This window comes from Xiphophorus hellerii, chromosome 5, assembly GCF_003331165.1.
Source record: "Xiphophorus hellerii strain 12219 chromosome 5, Xiphophorus_hellerii-4.1, whole genome shotgun sequence".
NCBI classification, from domain to species: domain Eukaryota; kingdom Metazoa; phylum Chordata; class Actinopteri; order Cyprinodontiformes; family Poeciliidae; genus Xiphophorus; species Xiphophorus hellerii.
Window position 1 is genome coordinate 10,534,332 of NC_045676.1, and position 27,275 is coordinate 10,561,606.

A 27,275-nucleotide genomic window follows, 5' to 3' on the forward strand; every position below is an offset into this window, starting at 1 on the left:
GCATCTGTTTTAGTGTAAGTCCTATGAAGTAAACACTTTGTCCCACTTTACATTACATGGTTAATCTCTAGAGCGTGGCAGCAGTGTGTGGTGTTTAATTACAGTTTCAGAAGCCTACATTTTGTCAAGCGGAGCTAAGACACAGAAGTATAATTAAACATTCTGGCACATGAAATGACAATTAAGGAGAGATATTCTTGTCCTCTGCCGTCGGTGTGACACATTCTGTTGCTACAGTCAGCCGCTCTGGCAGAAGTTGCCGTAATGAGAAAGTGGAGCTGGTATCCATGGAGATGCAGTCAGAAAAGTTAAACTCACGCTCCTTAAAACTAACTGTAATTCAGACAGTTTAATGACTGTGGTAAAGCTACTTAATCCTTTTTTTCCCCTCATAAACAACTCAGAATTAAATTGTTCCTCCCACGCAGACACAAAGATTAGAAGTAAATCAGATGTTTACTGTTTCACTAGCCTCCAAACAATAAGTAGGATGAGTGGTATGTTCATATTTCTCTTTTTAAACTCCAGTGTTGGATATATGAATGAATTATGGGTCCTGTCAGAACTGGAGGATGTTTTCACTCCCACCTGCGCAACCTTGTTACTGTTTTTTAATCCCTGTTAACATTCCATATTCATTAAGATCATATGCAGTAACTTTCTAAACCAGCCATTTAGAAAGTTGGTTAAACTAAATAGTAAAGTTGTTGCCGCTCATTTTATTGTTTTAAACTCAGTCATAAATGTACTGAATTACAAATCTATTTGACACTCTGTTCAGTTCATTAACTCAATTTGTAACATTTAATCAAGACTATTCAGCATGTGTGATTCTCAAAAAAGAAAAAGTAATTCTTTGGGATGTGCATTTTTAGAAAATAACATTCAAAAGTTTTTTAAAACTGTAAACATTGTTTGCGTGTCATTTTCATGAGCTGATATCTTTTCAGAAAGGTTTATAGCTTTTTAACATTTTTGTGCAAGATTTGCAAAAATACCAGTTATTTTTTGGTTAATCAGAACAGATGGAAGATCTTACATTCACAGTTAACCCAAGGGCCCTCTAAAGTCCACAGCTATGAGAATGGAGGGTTTTACGTCACAGTTACAAATACTTTCACGTGTAATCGATTGTTCCTCTGGCCATCACTTTGCTTACTGGGACAAAACTGTCCAGAAAGGACATCCAAAAGGAAAAAAAGAACAACACATGTTTTATCACTTTTAAAGATTAAGTAAAGCTCAAGAGACAATCACTTCAGTAAAGAAGAAAGTAAATGCTTATGCTCTGTGCGCCCTGATGCAGCCCAAAGGAAATATTGATCATGTTCAGCACTCCTGTTTACAGCTCTCTGAACCCAATAACTCTTTGCTGCTCCTGCCAGATCTGCTGGGCTGGTTATCCTCAATGTGGATGAGGCAGCTACAGGAAACAGATGAAATGTATAACATTCAGTGAGTCAGCTATTAGTTTCAAATTTTTCTGTACCGGTTTAATTTCCCTGCTCAGGGTTACAGTTACAGATGGGCTGGGCCATTTCAGAAATACACTCAGGTGCTAATTCAACATGGAGTTTTTAGGTCGGAGGAAGAACCAGTTTCCACTGATAACCTACAGGTGCAGCATGCAATAACACTCCAGCTACATTCACATCTGGTCATTTTCTTGCTCATAAATCCTAATAATTTAAGTAGTCATTTCAAATTGCATGACAATATTTTTTGTTTGATATTAACTTTTTCGTTGATAATTTGAAACATTTAAATTTGCTGAAAAAAAGGCCAACTTATAAAATTATATATCCTTTCACACAGCATTAGATGTGCTAAGGCCAGACATAACAGCAAAGCTCATTATCTTCTTAACTAGACTGTCATTATGTCAAACCATCTCCTAATAGCATCATACTTTGTTGCTGTTTTTACAGCAGATACGAGGAGTTTTAGATAACAGCACACCAGAATCAGAAACATTTGGAACTGCACTGCAATCTCCTGAGAGGAGCTTCTGTTATTTTGCCCCCTCCTATCTCCATGGCCCTGTTTTTCTAAAAACGTGTTGACCTGGATGAGCTCTGAAAGTGAGAAATGAGCCAGCCGCCTGCTTCCAAGTAAATTGGCTCTCATGGCATTTGAAGGGAGTCATCACACGGGCCCACGAGGAAGGCCAACACCACAAAAAATAGCTCCCATCAGCTGCACATCAAATTTAAAGAGGACTAAAGGGAAGAGTTATTATAACGCTGTTGAGGGATTTTGGGGCCGATTTTCCATCATTGACCCACTCGGTGAAGTTTTTTGTGGAAATATGTGACAGTGCTTCTGCGAGTATTATGAGAAAAGGTGTGTTTGGATCTTGGAAAAACAGAAAAGCAGAATGAGGAGAAAAATATGCTGCTAAGATTGCCTCACTGCCACTTTGATCAGAGCTATTTCCATACACAGATGGTTACATTGGCAGGGAGAATCAACTTCCACTAACCCCACTTAGCCTCCAATCTTGATGCTGCTGATTTGAGGATTTTCTAACATATTGCAGATTGAGACATTTGAAGCACCTGCTGTTTTAATGCTTTTATTTATTAGCTCTTTTATATCCAAAAACTGTTTCCCAAGCGTCAGAATGACCCTGAGTTTGATTGTAAAACTTTGTTCACGTTAATCATCAAACGGCCAAAGTAGCAAACACAGAAGCAACGACTTTTGTTTTCTTCAGACTTAGCAAATAAAGCAAGCAGTGTTTGGCCAGCCTTCTTGTTCAGGCTTTGTGCCGACTTCATTAATCCCCTGACCTCTGATCTATGCCCACACTTCTCGGTCCAATATGGCTGCTGTCCAACACCCCACCAACGCAACGCAACACCCACCTGTTGTTTCATGCTGCTAGATAGAAAGGGGTTTTAAAAATAATCTTCATGGAGAGACAGAGCAGATTTGTGTGTGTGAGAGAGGAAAATAAAGTTTCCATGGAAACTAAAGAGTTCTGTCTAATTGGTAAAAAAAATGCTTCAAAGAGGTATTTGTACAAATAAGACTGGTCTGACATAGCCACAATGAAACCCACATCTGAGATGTTCAATCAACATACCGTATATATATACTGTATACAGTATATACTGTATATATTCAGTTGAGATATTATCAGTAATATCTGTTTCGGTCCTGATATTGAAAAGATATTTTAGATTGGGTATCTGTGACGATGTGCTCGATCCATAAGGGCAGATCTATTCAGTTTAATTCTGTGCTCTCTGCTCTGAGGTATGTCATGTTTTATTATTTATTTTATTTTAGATTATATTTGGAATTTAATTGTACTTTTTTAGTGATTTGAAAGAAGGTTTGTTACAGTTCACTTTTATGTGTTTGTTTTTGTCAGTTTCAGTTTCTTTATTATTTATTTTATATTGGCTGTTATACTCATTATTGCACTGACTTGAGTTAAAGTTGTGTTGTTTTTATTAGTTTAACTAAGCTTGTGAAGCAACTGGTGTATTTAAGTGTGCTATTCTGGGGCAGGGTTATCAAATAAAATTGAAAATTCAGTACATTTACATCTATGTTTAAAAAACAAAAGATTTGAAGTCAATTCAGCACTGTTTGTCTGGATTGGGTCAGTATCTTCTCATACTAAACCTGAGATATTGGTATCAATATCGGAAGTGAAAAGAAGTGGATTGGTGCATGCCTAATATGCAGATTTGTTCTCAAGAATGGATGACCTAATAATTTAATAGAAGGTATAGTAGAGTAATACAAAACTTACAGACCCAACAGCTATGACATGAATGCTGCTGATTCTGTCACTGAATCCTAGATTGAAAGGGGTGCGCCCAAAATAAATGTAATGTGGACTCCACTCAGAGAGGTCATTCATCCTTTGGAAAACCCTCCCCCCAAAAAACAAAAACTGTCACACAATTGGCTCTCAGGCTACGTTCACACAGCAGGTCTTAATGATCAGTTCTGATATTTTGCTGGAATCAGATTTTTTGTGTGTGTGGTCGGTCATGCTTATTAAATGTGACTGCAATCAGACTTTATGTTAATAGTTTTCAATTTCAAAACAACCCACATGTGTAGAAGAAGACTGTTAATGTCACACAGCAGCACACTGTTTATGTAAGTAATAATTAATGGAGCCGCATACGGATCTATTTTAAATTAGCAAAGTGAGACACTTTTTATAGTGTCTCACAAGACTATAAAAGACGAAGGAAACGTTCCACTAATTAGCTCCAACCAAAGTGTCGGCACTGCTCAGCCATTATTTACATCCAGATTTACCATGTCTGGCTTCTTCTGCTACAAGATTATGATGCATGTCTTACGTGAACAACACAAAAGTCAAATAAAATGCAACATGACCGTGCTGACTGCAGATGTATTGATTTAGTACCACATATGGAAGTGGCACAAATCAGATTTTTTTCGGGTGAAAAGATCGGAATTGTGTAAATCAAACTCCCATGAAAAATTCAGATGAGTCTCATTTGCCTACTGTGTGAATGTAGCTTTTTTAAAGCTGCAATAGGGAGCTCTGAGAAAAGCTCTAAATGTGTGCACTTTTAATCTATTTTGATGGCACATACTGCAAACTACCATGGTGTCTGACCTGAGCTCTATTGAAATTTATTGACAGTGCTAATCCTACCAAAATGAAACAAACTACCATTTCTGTTTAGAAAAGAAATCCTATATCCAGCCAGAATTATGCCAGAAACTTGTTGATGGATAATCAAATTATGCAGTAAAGATATTAATGGGGTTGTATGTTTATAAGCTCATGTGTATAATTTTGACTGAGTGGGAGGTAGAGACAATTCACTATCAGTTCAAGCTAATGCAAGTTGTAACGTAAGCTCACCTTCAAATATAGGTCAAATAAATCATCAATAATGCTAAATTGCTACCACATTTGTGGCTTTAAGGAATGCATGAAATTAGCTAACAAACACTGAATCAAAGATAATGCCTGTAAGCGAAGTAAATATGTCTGTTAAAGTTTAAAATGCAACAAACAGGTTTAAATTTGTTACGTTTAAAGAACCGATTAACTTCTCTCAAACTGGGCTTGTAAATGTCACTCATAAATCTCTACTGTGTGTTTTAAGGATCTGCCTGAGTTGGCTAAAGTCTTAAATATATACTCCACATTTCCACTCCCTGGGGAAAACAATAGCACTTATAAATAGGCACATAATCAGAGCTCTCTCTTTTTCTCTCTCCCACACTCACAAACACACCCCTACACACGCACAGTCACCGACTCTGTCAGGCATCAGGACAGATACACAACTCTCAGGCAGGAAAGAAAGAGCGACTCGGTTTGTAGACAATGGAGCAACAGGAGAAAGCTCTGGATGAAGGCATCACTAAGTTTGCACTCGAGCCATCGGGGTGAACTTTCCTGACAAAGATGTTTGAGTACTAAAGAGAACAAGGAGGAGAAGAAGGAGGGAAGCGGCGACAAAAAACCTGCTTACATGTCTGTCCATGAGGATGAAACCACAGTTGGTCTCCATATGATTTTGATTTCAGCACTGCAAAAGGTGAGTGTGGGCAGTTTTTTTAAAATTATATTTGAAATGCATTTATGTGATGCCATACGCTGATGATGTAGAGGTGGAAAGGCTTTTCACATCTTTCAAACATGCTTTACTTCCATGAAACAAAGTAAATCAGAAAGTTGTATACTGCCTTAAGTTGACACTTTGCCCTCTGCTCTGATAAATTACTTTTTAGAAGTTAAAAGTCACCATTAAATGAACGTACAAGAAGGTGAAAGAAACTATTTGAATAGCCGGTATGCTTTGTTTTTGTCAGGGCAGCACTTAGCTGTAGCTCTTCTATCATCCTCCCTGCTGTCAATTATTCCTGGAGGGGGGAAATTGATTTTCAGAACTGGACAGTTCCCCTGGCCTGAATGAAGCTAAAGACGTCACAGCTGCAGCTCAGTTTGCAAACAGCCTCGTCATAACTTTAGCTTGCGCTGTGAGAACTCATCGACCCGGATTTAGGAGTTTCTCCTGCAGGGTGTAAAGATAATACTTTAGAGTTTTGTTTTAAAGGAACTGCAACACTGTAACAGCTAATTAAGTTTTGATGTGGGTGTGAAAATTGCATCATTTGCAAATTTGCCATGCTGTAATGAGTTAAAATATAGACACTGGTTATAAGATGTGCAAAATTCTTAATTTGGAATTTAATTTTCTAATGGTGGAACACACAGAGAGAAAGAAACATAACATAAAAATTAACATTACATACCTTTGATTCAACGTTCATGTTTACTCTAAATGTACCAGTAGGTAAATTTGTTTGGCAGCTAATTTTCAAAGGATGGGTTTTAAGAAACACATGAAATAAAGAGTTTGTGTAGGTTTTTCATTAAATATAGAATATAAGTCTATTGTAGATGAATGATTGTACTTGGTTATATGTGTGTTCTCCTATTTAAAAAGAGAACAGCCCTGGTGAGAGCTCTAGTTTTGGTTTTCTTCAGGGATAGGGCCCAGCAGGAAGCCAAGATAACACTCTTCAGCAATACGCAGGCCGCTCTCGCTTAGGAACATCTTGTACCAACTGTTACAGATTTGAACAAATTCTTGTCTCATATAAGAAACACTTTTTCGAATTGTTTTTTGTGTTGATTTGTTAGTTTATAATGTTGATGGCTGTAGATCTGAAAAAGAAAATCCCTCACATACTGAAATTTATTCTTTTAATTCTGTCTTTCAGACTCACATGCCCAAGTCAAATAACTAGGGCCAAATCCTAAACATAATCCATTAAATTAGGCATTGATTTTATCTTCATGAGTGCATGTAAACCTATTAAGGAAGAAATGTGTTTAGAATTTTCTGTATTTGAACAATTTATTAATTATTATTTAAATATGTTGGACAGTTTTTTAATACATGCTTTGATTATTGATTGAACAAATTAGTCATTCACATTTTATTTTGCAAAACCATCTTGTATTATTATTCTTATTAGTTTGATCTTATATGCCAGCCTATTCTTTAAGAGAAATGTGTTTTCAAATAATGCAGTCATGCACTATTTATTTACTGACTTATGCATAAAAAAAAGACTATGATTTTATGATTTTAGCACATAATAAATTCGACATGACCTGTAAAATGTCCAAGGTGGAGGTGCCCAACTTCAGTCCTCAAAAGCTAAGATCCTCAAAGGCTCAAATTTTTAAATGTGTCCTTCCTTCAACACACTTGAGTCAGATTAATGGCTCATTACCAGGCCTCCACAGAGCTGAATGACTGAGTCATTTGATTCACAGGTGACGCAGAAGGGTTCACCTAAAAGTTGCAGCCTTGTTGCCCTTGATGCCTGTAGTTGGACAACCCTGGCCTCGTCCAATACCTACTGGAGATAAGCAAACCCTCATCCCACAGCAAGAGCTTCCAAAATACTCTCTATTACACTGGAAAATATATCATTTGGGTCTTTTAACTGGGTTGCTTTAATAATTACTATGAACCTGACTGTACCCTCAAAGATCTTTTTTTTGGTGTCTATTTTAATATGCTATAATGAAATTTTGCTAATTTTCACATATAAGATTATGTCATCTGTTTCACACAATAAAGCATTAATCTTTCACAATGAAAACAACAAGCCAGCCACAAAGGTGGAGCAGACATGTTCTCATGGAGATTTACAGCAATTCAGATCATTATTACTCACTGCAGCTCCCTCTCGGGACTTATGTCAGCTTGGGAAATGACTGTGCTCACATTGAAAGAAAAGCCATTCAAGTTTACTACAGTTATGATGGCTTGGTGGGAATCTACTACCAAAAACAAAAGAAAGCAAGCAAGACAGAGAGATGTATTTAGTTACACGAATGATCTTATGAGTAGGAAGAAACTGCACGACAAGTGTGGATCAGTCCAAAGGAGTTTTCCTATCATCTCAAAGTTATATGGTGTTTTCTTTTTACTTATTACAACTGAAGAATCCATATTTTGAAGACAGTTTGATCACTTATTTATACAGCTAATGAGCATAATAAATAATAGTATCTGTGCTGCACTTAGTGCCCGTAAAAAGCAACATTTTCTGGTTGCTTTGTCTTTCACTGCTACTTTTATTTTGAGGGCAGAACAATGTGCCAAAAAGCAGTTTCAGGAGAAAAAATAACCTTAGAAAATTGAAAAGACCCTGAACTAGGCATGGGGACATATTTTCACTTTGTAAAATATGTGTAAACGTATCATAGTTTGATCTGCTTTTGCTTTGAACAAAAAACAATCTTAAGATTAGCTGTAATATTTATTAATTTTTTTCTATTTTTACATTTAGACAGTAGAATGATGATCTATTGGCTGCATAATTAGTTGGGCTGTCTACTTTAAATCTTCTGCCAACTGTAGTTTTAAAACTGTTTTACCCTAACGTGAGAAAAAAGTGAAGGATGGTGCTTGTATAATCGTAACACTGCCACTGTCACAACCAGAAATATTTGTTACAATCAAATTTATAAGTCCTCTAAGCAGCCTACTTTCAGCCAGTTGTCTGACAGTGCTCAATTACAGGAAAAGTAAGTGCTGGGCTGTTTTATATTTTTGAAACAGTTTAAAACTTTGATATACATTTATACAAGTATCTGTCCCATGGCTACTCTGAATCTGTGGCAAAAGTCTTCCAAAGGGACTTTCTAAGCATTTCTGATTGGTTGTGTATTTTCAGTCGTTTGGATCCGTCGTTCCGACTCTGTCATCTGAGTTTAATCTTCCCTAAATCTCATTATTGCTCTTTAAATATTACAACGAGAATATCTGGAAATGTTTTCAGAAACAGACTTCAAACTCAAATACAAGAGATATTTCATACACAACTCTGGGGCAGTAGAGAGAACGAGACAACACAGGTGTCAAAAACGTCTTTCAAGGTTTTTATTTGAGGGAAACCAATCCGGTTTTTAAAAATTTCTTTCTAAGGACTACAACACCTACAAAACACGTTTATTTAATTCAACAATGAAATGTGTTAAACATTTATCGTAAGGGCAAATGGCATGTTGCAGGTTCATTGATAGATGTAGTAAGTTTAGATCAAATCAGAAAATATCATTTTTTGTTAGTGCATCAAAGCATATGTCCCTAATTTTTATTTTATTATGCTAAGCTAAAAATAAAATTCTGCTTCTTGGTGACATTTGCAAACTTAAAGAGAGCAAGTTTTCAGTGTTGATGCTTTTAATGGGGAAAAAAAGAGATTTTCAGTATTACTACTTATATAAGCTTCCAATAGTCAGAGCAGATGAAGCTAAAATTAATTGATTTTGATGACTGGCTGATTGACTGGGTAATTATTAACCATAACTTTAATAAAGATATCAAGATGTTTTAGTTTTATATTTTCCTGATTATAACAGAATGTTATTTTCCTTTTATTTAGATCTGAGCTCACATTATTTCATTGAACTATTTTTAGATTAAATCAGAATTTACTACATTAAGTTGGGTAATTTGTCATTTGATTGAAATAGAATTATGGTTGTTTTGTTACATGAAACATTAATATTATGTTGCCATGTTGGTCATTCACACCACAGGGCATGCCACAAAGTGTGTTTTCTTGTTTAATATTCTAATCTCAGATCTCAACCAAGGACTAGAATCAATATGATGTCAAACTTTTTCTTGTGAGGAAAAGCTCTGCTTCAGTTTCCCTTATTGAACAGAAAACTGCTAAACATAATTTTATTTATCCTATGACTGGACTTTCACTTTGTACAACGTTGTTTACCTATTCCCTGCTTCACCTTCCTGCCTGTTTGACCTGCTCTGTGTAGAGGAGAGTGGAAAAGAAATCAGCTGAAATACTATTCATTACATTTTATGATGTTCAAGGCAAAGCCCTTGGTTTATGAAGCAAGCGATCAGATCTCTTTTAGTTTTGTTCCCACATAATTTGGTTTGACTGCACTGAAATGAGTCAAACTATCAACAAGTCATATCAAAACATCTAGTGAACCTGATGGCGTCAGCTTAGAACTTTTGCAAATGTCCATGCTTCAACTTAAATTTAGAAAGAAAGAGTTTTGCAGAAACACCTTTTGGTCACCGTCGAGATAAATGGGTACTGAGGGATCCAATGGAGTGAACTAAATGGGACCTAATGAGAAGGGTGGTATATCCAAGACTGTAGTCAAGTAAGAGTAGAAATACTACAGTACATTTTATAGTGAAAAAGGACTCAAATAAAACAATAATATTTTAGTTAGAGTAAAAAATTCTGGTATTTTAAAAGATGAACAAAGAAAGAAGCGTAAAATCAAAAAAACATCATAACCAAATAAAAAAATCTAAGCAGAAGAACCACATATTTACAAAGCCAACACCCACAGTAGGTGTCAGAAAGCAACCCTCTCCTCTACAGATCTCTTCTGTTTTGATTTTTGTTACTCTTAACTGTTTTAGATTATCAAAAAAAAAAAAATACTGATGGTAGCCAGTTTGTAACATCCTCCCTTACACAAGTCTGGGAGCATCATATATCAAAGTATTTGCACAAATCAAACATGGAGTGAAAGAAAATCCCATCAAGTTTTGTATTATCATGTGTGTAAATGTGTGTAGATGTTTTTGTGTCTATTACTTGAAATATCACTATTGAACTGAGGCTTTTAAGCGGCTCTCAAAAATTTTCCCGAAAGCATCCATCGCTATTTTTGATTAATGCATGCCTGTCGGTTATTGTACAGCAACAATAATGATGCACGCACAAGGAACCACAAACCACCAATGACCTTTCGCACCGCATCCAGCTGGGCTTCTATTGCTTATGCAACCCGATGCTTTTTGGTTCCTCTTGCTGACATAACCTTGAAATCGGGCCAAAAAGCGGATCAATTGTTCCTCTAACAGCAGATTACCACTGATTCATCTCTTTTTTAAACCTTTGTCCCTTCCCCTGCCTGTCTGGTTTTCCACCCGTGGTAGCTCTGAACGGGCCTAGGGCTAATCACTGGGTAAGAATGCAATCAATAGGCTTTCATTACACAAATCTGTCTCGTCTGCTCCATGCATTAGGCAGAGCTGACAACTCTCGCACATTGAACATGAGATGCACGCAACTAGCCTGTTTCACACATTCTTGCGCCATGCGGCCACTTTCACACATGGCTGAAAAACAATTTCACAACTGATAACATCACTTCACAAAAAAAGAGGACACGGACAACATACGGAAAAACAAGACTGGGAGAGCAAGAGCAGAAATGTATTTCCACTTGTTGTTCATGTGTGTTGCTTCAACCATCAGCTGAAAATTCAATATCATATACTAATCTGTTTAATTGCAACTTGTTCCCGTGTAACCTTTATGAATGTGTCATCTGATGCTGTTCGCTTTTTAGACACAATATAAAATACTTTTTCCCCCCAGAAGAACAGGTTTACAATTCATTTGCAAACATGAAGTCTTTGTCCTATTTATTTTCAGGTGTACGTTCAGCAGTGTTGTATAGTAACGAAGTAAAAATACTTCACTACTTTACTTAAGTATATTTTGGAGTACTTCATACTTTCCTGGAGTATGAAAATTTTTGATGACTTTCACTTTTACTTCACTATATTTCCGAACTTAATTGCGTACTTTTACTCCGATACATTTTCAATGTGTGGTTTAGTTACTCGTTACAAAAAAGCGAGAGAGAGAAACGCAAGTGTTTTGACCCCACCTACTGATTAGCAAGTAGCAAGTAGGCTACCGAACAAAGTGCCTGGGCTTGTTCATCACCACCAATAGGATACTTCTTCTTCTTCTTCTTTTCTATTATGGCGGATCACAAGCAACTTTAAGGTGCATACCGCCACCTACTGTACATGAATGTGTAGAAGCATTACTTCATATCTATTAAATTCTACTTTTTAATTTTGTATTCTTAAGATAAATAAACATTGCTTTCCTTAATTTGTGAATATCTGTTATGTTTCCTTCATTTCCTAATATACCTTTAAGATTCCATTCATGCCCCATATTTCTAACTATTCTCTTTAATTCTTCCCTTTTGAGTTCATTTGACTTACAGTTCATCAATATGTGTTCTACATTTTCTTTCTCTCCACATCTCTCACATTTATCATTATTTTTCCTCCCTATTTTATAAAGCATGTCATTTAAGTAGGTATGACCTACTCTTAATCTACTAATTATTATTTCTTCTCTTCTGTTTCGTTCATTAATGCTTCGAATTCAAACTGACTTTTGTACTTCATATAATCTTCTTCCTTTCTTATCTTCATTCCACATTTTTTGCCATTTCTTGATTTCTTTACTTTTAATTAGGATACACCTGTTTCGCTTCTCCCATTAAACACAAAGCAAGTCTCGCAATCAGTAGCAGTCACATGGAAATTCTATCTTACAAAAACTCCCCGTCCAACTTGAAGAAACACATCGAGGTAACTTCTTATGAAATGGTTATAATCCTCGTGTTTCAGTAACTATAGCTTGGTCACTAGGCACTACTGTATTGTGAAATCTTGACCATAAATGAACTTTGTTTGGCATTGTTTCAGTTCCACACGTGGTGTATTTAGCTTAGGCCTAATGTTGACTGTAGCAGGCTACCTAGACTCCTCTGTTCAAGGGGGGACAGAAGCCATAGCGATAGCAATTTAGACTAAATTTAACGAATATAGGAAAGGCAAGCAAGTTCAAAACCAGGTTTACAGATGCCAATAAGCTGCATTTTCCTCCCAGTTCTTTTTTTCTTTTGCATAATGACCAGTTGTGTGCACCACCTACTGACTGTAGGATTGACTGATTCACTGATTTGTGAAGTAGAGTAATCGTAACAGCTCTTTTTCTTCATGTTGGCCGCATTTTCTGTACTATTTATTTTTCTCATTTTCAGCACTGACCTTACTTGAAGGGAAAACTTAAGGCTTACAAAAACTTTGTATTTTCTGTCCTGGAGGGTATACTAAGAAGCTGGTTCAGTTGTAAAGCCGGTTAAGTTAACCTTGTGCTATAGGTAAAGCACCTAATTTTCTTAACTAAATGATGCCTGCAGGTATATCTATTAGCAGGTTTAATTTTGCCTGCACTTGGTTGTGTACATTATTTTAAGTGTATTTGACAAGTTTACCAAAATATAAAAAATGTCATTCAAACTGCATTTGCTTTGTTTTACTTTTTACTTGTACTTTTCATTACATTACTTGAGTACATCCATTTTTACAGTAATTTCCATACTTAAGTACAAGAAGTTTCAAATACTTTAAGACTTTTACTCAAGTAACATTTCAGTCAGTGACTTGGACTTTTACCAAAGTCATATTTTGGAGAGGTACTTGTACTTTTACTTGACTCTGAGATTTCAGTACTTTATACAACACTGACGTTCAGTACCTTGCAAAGGTATTCATAGCAAATGCTGAGAAAGTGTAAAACATACAAGTTATTGCATGTTTTGTGACAATTTTAGCACTGCAACCAACAAAAACTGGAGCACAACTGTGAAGTGGAAGGAAGATGATGCATGAATTGTGAGGATTTTTAACACTCACAAATTCAAATCTAGAAAGTGTGCCATGCACATGTATTCAGGCCCCATAGCTCCTAAATAAAATCCAGTGCAGCCATCAAAAGTCACCTGGTTGCTGAATATAGTCATTTACTCTTTTTATAACTCCAGCCCTCAGAGGTTTGTGGAGAACATTATTGAGCAAACTGCATAATGAAGAACAAGGAACAAAGAATAAGAATAAAGTTGTGAAGAAAGTTTAAAGTTGGGTTCATAGAGAGAAAAAAAATCTCTATGTTTTAGCAATTCATCATCAAAAAATGGAAGGAATGTTACAACTGCTAACCTAATAACATGCGTTGTCCACATGAAATGTGAAAAAAAAAGGACAGAGGGAGCATTAGTTGGTAAAACAGCAAAACGTTGTGACTCCTGAGGAGCTGCAGAAATCTGTAGCTTTTGAGGGAGAATTTTCTCAGAAACCACACATTCCTCATCTACCTTCATAGATTAGTGGCAAGAAGAAAACCATTGTTTACATTACAGGTCTGCTTGACGCAAGTCATAAAAGACACAACAAACCTGCTGCAAAAGGTGCTCTGGTTAGAAGAAACCAAAATGTAAAGCTGCGGTCTACATGCAAAAAACATATTGGATAAAAACTAAAACCTCTCATCAGCCTGAATACTTTATCCCCGCTGTGAAACTTGGCAGAATCATTCTTGAGTGACACTTTTCTTCAGTAAGGACAGGGACTCTAGACAGAGTTGCTGGGAAAGTGGGTGGAGCTAAATACAGACCAGACCTGGAAAAAAAGATGTTAGAAGCTGCAAAACACTTGAACTGAGTTTTGCAGTACAGCATGAAAATTCTCTTATACATGCTGAATGGGACTAAATCGCATTTATGCATTGGATTGGCCCAGTCAAATCCAAGACCTAAACCCAGTTGAGAATCTGTGGCAAGACATCCAGTCTGACAGAGCTTGTGTATTTTTACAAAAAAAATGGGTGAATTTTACAGTCTCTAGATGTGAAAAGCTGGCTTGTAGTTATAAACACATCAAAAAGTAACTCTGCAAAGTACTGATTCAGCAAGAGTAGAAACAAAAGCATAGTTTTCAACTCTTATTTACTTGAAAACCATGTCTCGTTTTTTTCTCTTCGTAGTTATGAACTACTTTGTGTCTGGTCAGTCTCATGAAATCTGTAGGCACTGAAAATTGTCATGTTTTGTATTAGTACAAAACATGAGTTATTTTGCACTGCATGTTTTATTCCATACTTCAGGATAGATTCAAATACAGTCACTTTGTAGATACAGCTCATGTGTTATCCAGAGGCAAATATGATGGTGAGAAAAATCTGTGTAGGTGGAGTCTGGTGGCCCGGACCCAAAAATGTTGATGTTGGATCCTTTTTCCAGTATCACTCAATCAGTTCCAAGAAAGGATGTGTTGTGCGGTCTAAAGCAAGATCTGGAAATCCAGCAGGGATGCAAAAAAACATCTGACTCCTGGTCAAACAAACCTTCTGTCAGGAGTCACACTTGATTTAGATAACGATCAATCAATCAATCCTTAGCGCTTAAATAGAAGACAACTGGATTTTGTTTCTTGTTTTCAAGAGGTTTTTATAATTCTGACTCCTGATAATTGTTGTTTGTATGGGGTCTTTTAAACTTTTCCAATACTATTATAAATGGAACAGTTTTGTAAAAAATAGGTTTTGTCCTCTAACAGATTTCTTGTGTTTTAGCTTTTTTGTCATAAATGTTTCAGATCATTAGAGGAAGTCTTAAAAACTAACAAAATGACAATACAAGTTATTTGAAAACTTGTATTGTAGTACAGGTTTTAAAGTAATGAACTGAAGGGGGAAAGGTCATCCAAACTAACCTGCCCCCTAAACTGGATGGGTAATCCTTGATCGCAACAATCACCATCAATCATCACCCTAATGAGTCTTTTATGCTGCTGTGAATGAATTGTTGTCCAGTCTTTGCAGAATTGTTTTTAATCTGCTACACTGAAAGGTATAAAGCATGAACAGCTGTGAGTGTAAGATGGATGCATGGTTGTTGTTGCATGTTGTCCTGCGATGGACTGGCCTACCTCTCACCCAGTGAGCATTCCTCAACCCTGTGATGATAAGTCTGTATAGACAATGAATGGATAAACAAATGCTGGTGGAATTGCTAATGTACTTTACGTTATTATGCTGGCTACAAACTGATGGTTTCATATTCTCCTGGATTTTTTTTTGTCAGAGAAAACAGTATCCTGACAAACGCAGCTATATACTGTTTGTACAAACATTCTCAGAGGAAATGTTCCTGTTCCTATTTTTGCTTTCACTTGGTAACCTGACTCTAGAAGCCATGTATCAAGACAATAGCGCAAATATTCAAAATAAATTAAACCAGAGGGCAAATAATATTAGATTCACCCAGACATAGCTCTTACAAATGTATCTTATAAACCAACAGTGAAGAAGTTCTCTTGCTTTCAAAACCAGAGTGCTGCATCTCTCTAAACACACATAACTTAGGCAACATGTTAGCAAAGGTGCCCTCGGCCCAAGAACCTTGTATGCATAACAAGAATTGTTTCTATTGTTCAGAAAGTGTTTTTTGATGTAACTGTTTGTGTGTACAGGGTAACGAGTACATTGGCCAGTATGCTACTTAGGACAACACTACCGTTGCTCTAAACATGATCCCCTGAAGCGTATTGCTGCTTACCAAAGGGGAGAGTGGAAATGATCCAGTGTCTCCCCAAAGGGTTCAACCACAGATCCAGCTTTGCTGTCTATTTCTCTGTCTGGTCCCAGACCATCTTGGAGAGCTGATAACTTCTGCCTGTTACACAGATAGAATACATCTGGAAAAGAAAGTGCCGGCTGACAACTTTTGCTACTGTAACATCCTGTGCCCGGAAGTCATTAGTAGCCTACATAACAAGGTTCCCCCCCCCGCATTCTGTACAGAGATGGAGAAGAGTATTTTATTCTTGACATACATTTCTGGAAAAAAACATCTTGCATAGAAAATATTGGTGGATCATTTGTCAGCTGGTATGAGAGCACTACTGTATAGAAAAAGACTTGAGGACAACTCATTAGCAGTTCTTTGCAGTTGAATTGTCATATACAATATAATCTGACCCACCATAGATACACTTTCTCAACGGTAGTAGAGCTTAAATTGCTCTCTGTCACTACATCAGGGTTACAGAGACACTGACAGTCTTAAAGCAAGATAGACTAGGTGTGTTTTCATCAGCAACTAGTGGGTACTTAAGCAAAAAATACACAATACAAGTTTCTCTGTGATGATCTGATATTTTTGTACAAGTTAAACATTTGCAAGAATTGAATGGATGTTGGCCATATCATTGCTTTACCATTTTATTTTTGTCATTTTTGTTATCTTGTACTTGTCTTTCTCACCTGCCACAAGATAGTAGACTCACACTCACACAGAATAATATGTCTCAGTTTCATACTCAGTTATCAGAGTAGAAATGTACTTTAGCAACAAACAAGCAAGCAAACAAAAACAGACTATTTGCATTGATTCTGGTTTAGAATAAGATAACGTTCATGTTTCTAATTACTTAATTCTGTCTTCATTCTATTTATCTACAGGAAATGTATCATGAGAAAGGAAGTCCGATCACAAATGCATGACAGACCTGAGCTCATATATCCTCCTTGTCCAGCAAGAATACGTTAATGGTTGGAACTGCCCGCCCCAACCTCCATTACTGCCCTCGCAGACACAGCCTGATGATCACCGGTGCCATGGGAGCGGTGAGGGTCAACAGGTATGTTGGATAGAAGTTAAAACCATGTCAGTAATTACAGTTTAGAAGCAAGCCGATTTTCTGTTCACACAGTGTACAATGACATCAAAAGAAAAGTACTGTTCACCACAAACCACAAAAGATACCCACCAATCTATATTTAGAGTCATGGAAGTGAATGTGAAAGCTTAAATGTGTGTGGTGGTGTTGGTGTTGTAGTTGAGGTAGATGTGAGGGAAATATTGTTTGCAATCAATAGCCTTTTTCACAAAGCATTACGTCACAAACACACAAAAACAAACCGTCACTGAGCTCCCTCTGCCTGTTCATAAATCACAAATGGATACAGCAATATCCTGCACAGCTGAGAGTTTTCCAAACTGAAGTAGGCATGGGATTTCAGGAGGAGTAATGGGACATTGACGTCACCATTATGCATTGGATCGTTTTTCAAGTTCTTTGTGTATGAACAGTATAACATCAGTCAGCTGATGCAGGGCTGTGACTACCTTGTTTAGTGAGACTGGTGCGTAATACAGGTGCGATGAGTTCTACCAACTCAATGCATCGCTCCTTTCACAAAACACATGGAGACGAAAAAAGGCATCTTTATGAAATCTTGAAATGACTTGTAAAAGGGGCTATTGGCAGAAAAGTTGGGTGCCAGGCAGCTTGCACCCAAGCACACTATTAAAAGAGTGCTTTGCAGTCTTTCAATAAATATTAGGAAGTTGTCCATTATCTTATATCTTATATCTGCTTTGTTGACTCTGGTCGTGTCTAGCTAATGTCAGCAGTTTTGTTGGAATTTCTGTTGGAGCTAACACCATCAGTAACTTCGAACAGCACTTCATACAGTCTTTCAAAATGAAAAGAGAAACGCATGGCTTTGTAAAATTGGGATCAGGTTAGTTACCTTTTGTACCTTCTTCTCCTTTTTTCCTCTAGATACAGCATCGTTTCCACTGATGAAGATGCTCTGAAAATCTCAAGTTTGGGCCTCCACAATGGCCACAGTCCTCTGACACAGCAAACACTATCAGGGGCATGCATGCGGGGTGAGGAAGGAGGTGGAGGAGGAGAGTATCCAGGAGGTGATGAAGTTCTAGGGGCTTTGCCCTTGAGGATGACGAAAGAGCCAATCATCCACAGCAGCTGTCGTTCCTCTCCTCTGTGTCGTCTGGACCTGGATCTTAGCACTGGACGGCTGCGCAGCCGTTTCGTGAAGAAGAACGGCCAGTGCAATGTGGTTTTCAATAACATGGAGGATAAACCACGACGATACCTGGCTGACATTTTTACCACTTGTGTAGACATACGTTGGCGTTACTTGCTGCTCATCTTTACCGCTACCTTCCTTCTATCCTGGCTGCTCTTTGGTTTTATCTTCTGGGGAGTTGCACTAGCTCATGGGGACTTTGAACTGGACCTTCCTGTGGCGGATGAGAATCCTAGAAGTATCTCGGAGGAGGCAAAAGATAAAAAGCGGCCATGCATTCTCCACATCCAGGGTTTCATTGGGGCTTTCCTCTTCTCAATAGAGACCCAGACCACTATTGGATATGGCTTCCGGTGTGTCACTGAGGAATGTCCGATTGCTGTTGTGACAGTGGTAGTGCAATCCATTGTGGGGTGTATAATTGACTCTTTCATGATCGGCACCATCATGGCAAAGATGGTTCGCCCCAAAAAGAGAGCGCAGACCTTGTTGTTCTCGCATAATGCAGTCATTGCCCTGAGAGATGGTAAGCTGTGCCTCATGTGGCGCCTAGGGAACATGCGTAAGAGCCACATTGTTGAGGCACATGTGCGTGCGCAACTCATCAAACCGCATGTGACAGCTGAGGGTGAGTACCTTCCCTTAGAACAAACAGACATTGATGTTGGCTATGACGACGGACTGGATAGACTGTTTTTGGTGTCACCGCTGGTGGTTGTCCACGAGATCAACAAAAACAGTCCTCTTTTCAACCTGAGCCACAGTGACCTACAGAAGGAGGACTTTGAGATAGTGGTCATCTTGGAGGGGATGGTGGAGGCCACAGCCATGACTACACAGGCCCGTAGCTCTTACTTGGCCAGAGAGATCCTTTGGGGTCACCGCTTTGAGCCGGTGGTGTTTGAGAAGGGTGACCGCTACCATGTGGATTATTCCCGCTTCCATAAGACTTACGAAGTGCCATCTACACCTCAATGCAGTGCCAGGGAACTGAGCCAGAAAAAGGGTCACAGTGGGCAATTGTCCTCTTCAAGTTCAAGCTTCTCCCGATCTCCATCACTGTTTGCTCCAAGAGCAGCAAGACGTTTGCAGGGATCTCACTCCCCCAGTGCTTTCTGCTATGAGAATGAAGTAGCTTTGTGCTGCGGAGACGATGCAGATGATGAGGAGGCAGATAAGGAAATGGACGGTCTCAAAACAGGAAGTAAAAGGGAGATAAAAATAAGGGATGACATTCACTTGGATTACAAAGGGGCATTTGTGAAAGAGCAGACAGTGGAGATGCTGTGTGTTCTGGACACAGAGAATCAGATCAGCCTTGATAGACTACAGCCAACCCTACCTTTATACATCAGCAGAGAATCAGGAGTTTGATTAATGATAATTCCTGCCATTTTGTTTGTTGTCTGACATTGTTTGATTCAACCAAAGTACTGAACTGAGATAAATATAAAATATGAAAGATGCAGTGTGAGCTTTGCATGTGGAGTGAGAGAGGTTTGTTTTCTTAGAACTGGAATAAATTTTGTTTTTGTGTAAAATACAGTTTCAGACAAAAAAAAAAAGACAGCATGTGTAAAAACCTCAGAGGTCTTCTAATTTTAAATGTGGTGACAGAGTAATACTTTTATTTCACAAGGCATCTTGAAAATGTAAATGTTTTCCTAATTTATTCAGTATTATTTGTGTTTGGTCTATAACTACCTGAAGCTTTTTGTTGTTAATTTCCAGTCTTTTTTTTGTAAATATATGCTTTTATTAACTTTCTTTTGGATCTGTTCAGGTCTTAGGACAGAATGTTTATTTATTATTTAATATATAAAGGCAAGAAAGCACAAAAATAATTTTCTTGGTTATCTGTATTTTGAAATTGTGTCTTCTTGAATGAGTTTCTTTAACTATTTGTATTTAATTCATTTGTTTCTTGAAAGTCCAACGCACTATGTTCCTAAATTACCCAGCACAAAAGAGGTACATAGTGCAGAAACATGAGATTAAAGTAAGACCTGTGCAAATGAACAAGCACTTTATTATAATATTATCAATAGAAACAAACACTTCACAACTGTCTCTTCATTTTGTATGATCAAAGAACTATTAAACAGCAGTTTATACTGTTAAAACTTAAATTGTCTGTGCTTTGTTTCTATGCTCTTGAGCAATGGCCCTCCATACAAGTTCATCTAGGGTTTGTTCCTCCTAAGATAACTTCATTAACCTTTTGTTTACTTATCAACTGAATATATCTGCTCATCTGAGTCACACGCATATGAACTTGAAGTAACATTCAATTCTTAACTCAAAGGGTTTAATATGATGTCACCCTTTGCAGCTGTAACAGCTTCAACTCTTGAGGAAAGTGTTTTCCTGAAAGCAGTGTATTTATGGAATTTTCTGACCATTTTTTCAGAAATGCATTTGTGAGATCAAATGCTGATGTTGGACAAGCTGGTCCAGTCTACTTTATTTCAAATGCTTTTTGTTAGGTTCAAGTAAGGACAGTGCATGCAGGCAAGTTCTAAGACAACTAAGTCACTTATTAGCTTTATGAATCTTGCTTTGTACAGTGGTATGCAGTCATGTTGAAGGAAGAAAGGGGCATCCTCAAACTACCCCCTCAAAATTGGGGAATAAAATTATTCGAAATGTCTTAGTGATCTGAAGAACTATGCGTTTCTTTCATTGAAACTAAGGAGCCAGACCCAACTTCCACCAAAATCTCAACAGTACCAAATTTTGATACTGTTGGTGAGCTCATCACACCATGTGTCTCAGAACCCACTTACCTTATTCTGTGATTTTACATGGCCTACCTTATTGTGCCTGAGTTGCCATCATTCCTCTCACACCACTTTGTTATATTTCATCAAAAGCTGACTGAGAAAATGAACAAGTGGCATCCTAACATTTCACCACTGACCCATTCCTTTACTTATGATTGTGTAGGTAGAACCAGTCTGCACACTTAGGTGCTGGATGATATACAGCTGTCATCATGGAAGAGATTAGAACACCTGAGATCAATGATTTGGAGAGTTGTGCAACCAATTAATTTAATGCTAGTTAATATGTAGGGCAATATAATGTGTGTTTCAATAATATTATTACTAGTGTTTTCCTTTCACAGAATTGAACATTTTACTTGATATGTTGTGTAACTCTTGTCTTCTTTCAAGTTATCATCACAAAATTAGGTATCAGTGAACAAGTTACATTTAAACACATTTAAGGTAAATAAATGTGGTTATTCATTGAGACCATTAAAATAGCAGTGTCCAATATGTTTTAGACATTTTTTTTCTGCTTCATAAGACCTGAATAAAAGAAATAGGTCACAAACAGGTGTATGCGCAGCTTGATGACATGCTGGGAATCTAATTCAACCCAGCTGTAGGACAACATGTAGGACACAGATTCTTAAGGACTGGAGTTGCACCCATGAAGTAAAAGCAACCAGGCAAACCACAAATGTGGATATTGCAAGAACTAGTTTCTACAAACTTCTTGCAGTTCTAAGCATTGCATAGAAAACAATATTGAAGGATAAAATGAGTTAAATAAATTTGTAATCTGCATAGATTGAAGTCCTGTATTATACAGTCACTGATAATAAATTATCTTACTAACTCATGAACTCAATTCACTTATTAATCACACACAGATTCATGCTTTCAAGCCTTTATTCTTCCTAATTATGATGATTCCTAGCTTTCTGCTCATGAAAACACAACATTAAAAATTAGAATATTACAGCAAACCAATAAAAAACATATTTAAATTGCCTGGAAGATTAGTACCAGACAAGATTAGTACTGAAGACTTTAAATATGTGGCCAACTAATATTTTTACTGGAGAAAAACTAAAGTTATTAACATTTTTAATTGGTTGTGAAAGAACATTTCTTTGTTGTCTGATGTCTTCTCATAGTCTTGGCTCACTCTGACATATTTAGCTAATTAGACAGACTTATGTAAAACATCCTGAATAATTGTATGACCACTTTTTTATTATTGTTAATGACAATTATTATAATTTCTGAATTCTAGGAATTTAATATTGTTATTGGAGAAACTGGATAAATACACAAGCAGCATCCAAGTTGAACCTTTCTCATACGGACTGGCGGATCGTTGGGTTGTAGTAGGTGGGGATCTTCCGCCCTCATGTCAGACAAAATATGACATGATCTGGATGACAGTGCTCTTGTGTGGCCATTGCTGCTGTAATTTATCTGTTTCTTACACATATAAGCTTTTTCATTGTGGTACTATTCATGGGACCTTTAATACTTATAAAGAGTAATAAGCCAGAAACTTTAATTAAAGCCAGTGCCTCAACATTCACCTATACCAATCTTTAACAGCATGTAAGGTGAAGTTCTTTACCAACACAAAAACATCTGCATCTCTGAAAAATCTTTAAAATATACTGTAGGTCTAATGGAAAACAATAATCAAAATTAATTGTTTAATTATCCTTCAAATTATTAAACTGTATCAAATCATAAACTGTCTTGTCCTTAAATGTTGTTATTGTTTAGCAACGTGCTCAAAGCACTGCTGTGGAAACATGGAGCTCTGAGCATGATTTAAAGTAACAATCTACAGAAAAAAGGTTATGCAACACACATGTGTGTATGTGCCATTCAGAGTTAGACAGCAGCTGGCTCAGATTCTAACATCAGTATGTTTTGTCTCAACCAACTCTGATCACACTACAACCTCACACGCCTGGTAAAGCAGATTAAATTGAGAATATGGGTGTGGACGATGAAATCCAGTTGTTATTCATTAATCCTGTCATATTTGTGACTATAATGTCTGAGACGCAAGAGGAGCTACACTTTCCAGGTTCCAAATAGAGCAACTAAATGTCTTCCATTAGGTACAATATGTATTTCACAAAAAATTGACTTTCACTCCTTTGGCCAAATAGATTAAAAAAGAGGAAAATACAAATCAGCAGAAACTTTATGCTCAAATGAAGTACATGGACATGTAAAATAAGAGCAAACAAAATGGATAGTTATCTTACTAAAGTCTGTTTAGCTGCAACGAAAAGGCAGGTAGTGCCACTTGCTGGGACACCGGCGCCACCATGTGGTCGAGTAGTGCCACTACAGACTCACTGCCAAAGCCAACGCATATTATACAAAAAATTCTCAAAATTATGGCGGAAATATGATTTCCAACGGATGACTTACAAACTAGTAAGATGTTTTATCTGACATTTTTATGCTTGTAGGACATCTGATGCAGCATTCAAATAGTCCAATAAGATTGTTTTCTTCACAAAAATAAATTAATAGTTCAGAGAATCTTAAAAGTTTAATTCCTTAATTTGCAAATAATACAATTTTTTTTTGTTTTTTTTAATTAATTCATACCTTCAGTCAAACATGTTGCTAGTAATTGTTTTCTTTAGTTTTTTATTTTTAAAATATGCCTTATATATTCGAACAAACCTTTGCGGTTTCAAAGAGGTTTCTGGAAAGGTCACAAATGTTCATGTAGGAAGTATTCAAATTGATGTCAGAGTTGATTTTGTCCCACTCCATGTATTTCAGAAAACTGATCATCAGTGTTTTGTTTTTCCCCAAATTTAATTCTTCCCTCCATCTCTTTAAAATGTGTCACAGGCAGAAGAGAGGTTAAATGTTGTGCTTTGTCTTTTCTAAGAAGATATTTCCCTTCTCTCCCTGTTGTCTTTCCATCCTGCTTTGCATCTGTTTTCAGAAGTTGGTTAATTATCCGTACCATCACGTCCCTCTGTCGTCAGCGTCCGTGAGGGGAGCAGCTGTGTGACCTCGCGACCTTTCATAAGACTCCTAATGGCCGACCAGCATCCTGCCTAATAAGCTGCTGTGCGTTCGTTCTGGTGTAGGTTAAGTGTGTGAGTGTGTTTGCGTGCTTTCATGTGTGTGACACCCCTGGATATCTGCTTGGCCTCTCCGGCCTTACTGGCTGTTTGCGGCCTCGGGCTGGTGACAGGGCGTGCGTGCACAGCAGGGGACAGTATTTAGGCACAGAGGGCTGAGGCTGGGGGATCTTTGATTTCATAATAAGCTGTTGTCTGCTGTGGAGCTGCGGAGCGGCCCACTGGGTGGACAGAGGAGCATTGTCTGCAGCTCAGCGTTGCTCAGCTCAGCAGAGGAGGCCTGCTGAGCCATCCTGGGAAACACCACGGGGTAAACATCCTGTGGTTGCTCCTCTCTGTCTCCTGTTTGTCCTGTCTCTCCATCAAATATAGCTTTGCATGTACTGTATTTCCAATAAGGAAAAGAATTCCCAAGGATTTCTCAAGAAAATTGTCAAAGATATACGGTTTTTATTTTACCTCTATCACAGGATTGGTGACTCTTAAAACTGATTTAAGCTGGTTCTTTTGCACACTGCTTATTTCCATTAGTCCCTTTTAGCTTCACAGCACTTTGCTTGAAAATTATTCTGCAATTCATTTCACTACCAATCAGCCAATTATCCACAACATCAAATAAATATGAGCTGAATTAGAATGTAAAAACACAAAATCTTAAGTATTTTTGTTTCTAGGGCAAATATCTTAGAATACTTGGAATAAGAAAAAATAACTCACAAGAAATAATAACTTGTTTTAAGACACTAATTTCATAATACTGTTGAAAAAGAACTAGTTATAAGTGAAGAAAAGCTGTCAGAAATTATTTATAATTGTGATATGTTTACATTTATTGAGGTAGAAAAAAAAAATCTGGATTTTCTTTTCTGACATAGTTTCCAAACATTTATTAATTGTTTTAAAGACTTGGTGATGCCAAGATGACACTTTTTACCTCTGTTTGCTGCTGCTTTCTAACATTCATTTTTAATTTTTATTTTTATTTTCATCACCCTCCTGCTAATTATGGAGGGTGATAAGACAAATCACGCGTCCTAATCCAGCAGGATGTGTCATATTTATGCCTCTGGGAAGCAAAAAATCAATTAGGTATTTTATGACCCAAAAAAGATTCAGTGACATTTTTGGCTAGTTTAAAAATAGTTATTAATAATAATTAAATATTTCTTAAGATTTTTCCCCAACTGAATAAATGTACTTGAAATAATGGTGGATTGTTTAGAACAATTTCTGTGAGAGATTAGGATCCTGCAGTCAAAGCTGTACACATTTCTCTAGTTTCTTTTTTTGCCACCATTGCATTTACAGTTTGTATTTAAAGTACATAGCATCTATAAATAAAAACAACTATGAATACCAGAACATCAATATGTTTATCTGCACCAGTTTTCTATTTTTCTGGTGGTGTTGGGACTTTAGAAATAGATTTCTTGACACTTGAGATAGCTAAACTCCCCAGAGGTCTTTAATTTTTTATGGCCAATCAATGACATGGCGTCTTTATCCAGTTTATCAATTTCTTAGTGTGTCATTAAATGTTAAAAACTTTGATATATCTTTGCTCGAAGCAGCTGTTGTAGAACACTATAATACGCAGTATAGTTGTTAAAATTTATTAGGACATTAGGCTAGCTCACATTCAGCACAGCAAAGACAAGGAGTCAACAATAAATCATCAAATTTCTTACTCTTCTCTCCAAAATATTCCATCTATCTTTCTGTCTCATTGCCTTTAATCTCTCTGTCTGCGCTGACAACAACAGCCTCTTTCATGTAGTCATCTTTTCCTCAGAGCCTCGGGCCCTCGCCCTCTTTCTCCTTCGTTCACACGGACTAATTAAATGTTCTGAGAAGAACTCATGATGGGGAAAGTCAAATCCACTTTCTGTTTTCCCCCTACTACTTCTTTCTCAAAGAAAAATGTGTAGATATTGACCCCAAACAGCGTTTAAAAGTTATGTTTGGAATAAGAAACACACATATCACATCTGTTTTCCAAAAAGTGTCACTTTAATGATTGCAGTTTTAACTCAGCTCACATTTAAATCCATTGAGCACAATCTCCAGTTTTAGAAAAAGACGTGACCTCAGAGGAGGAGGCAAAACCAATGGGTAACAGACTCCTGATTCTAATAAAACAATGAAAATTACCAATAATTTGAAATCTGTGGTTTTGTTTTACTTGTTCATAAAAACACCAAAAGGCACAAAGTGTTTGATAATATAAAAGAACATAAAAAGACAGGACATGGAATTTATGCAAGCTACAAACAATAAAAGAAAAGTCATTTGTATTATAGCAATCAGTTTAAAGACATACAGCATTTCTATGGAAGAACTTCACACTCGTTATTTCTCTTTCTTTATAGAAATAAACTTGTTCTAGGTCAAGAAGCAGCTATGATTCATTGTATGAAGTTTAGCTATTTGGAATTTCTACAAGTAGAAATTTATACTTCACTTTACATGTACATGTCACAATTTTCTCCAAAATTCTTCAGCCAAGGTAAGATTTGTATTTTTCTAAAAAGATTACATAAAATTGTGTTAAAAAAAAAGGAATCACTAAATAGATGATTTATGTTTTTGACAAAACTTGACAAATGATGGACTAGTGATTAGTGAAGTAATAGAAAATCTGCAAACTCACATTCGATCCTGTGTAAGACAATCATTGATTAATAGTCAGAGGAAGTCAAAGAGTGAAGTCATCCTTTCTGGTAAAACAACAAGTGTCAGACAGGTGGCACTTATTTAGCAACAATGGCAGTGAATGTTACAATCTGATAACAGTACACTCTTCTTAGAAATTGAGTAATGTGGGTTTTCCAAAGACATTTGGAAAATGTCCATTTGGAAAACCCACATT

The 27,275-nt window shown here is 36.9% G+C and overlaps 1 protein-coding gene across 1 annotated transcript; it reads left to right on the top strand.

The window, feature by feature from the left end:
• The first annotated feature begins 5,229 nt into the window (after positions 1–5,229).
• LOC116719379 (ATP-sensitive inward rectifier potassium channel 12-like) lies at positions 5,230–20,657 on the top strand. Its single transcript, XM_032561877.1, has 3 exons — positions 5,230–5,552; positions 17,152–17,330; positions 18,258–20,657. Exons 2-3 carry the CDS (start codon positions 17,239–17,241, stop codon positions 19,900–19,902), a joined length of 1,737 nt encoding a protein of 578 aa, XP_032417768.1. The 5' UTR covers positions 5,230–5,552; positions 17,152–17,238; the 3' UTR covers positions 19,903–20,657.
• Positions 20,658–27,275: the final 6,618 nt, after the last annotated feature.

Bases quoted from the DNA above. Each gene is read 5' to 3' on its own strand.
- LOC116719379 (XM_032561877.1), top strand. From the start codon at position 17,239: ATGGTTGGAACTGCCCGCCCCAACCTCCATTACTGCCCTCGCAGACAC. The intron at 17,331-18,257 runs GTATGTTGGATA...TTTTTCCTCTAG, and splicing joins GGAGCGGTGAGGGTCAACAG to ATACAGCATCGTTTCCACTG.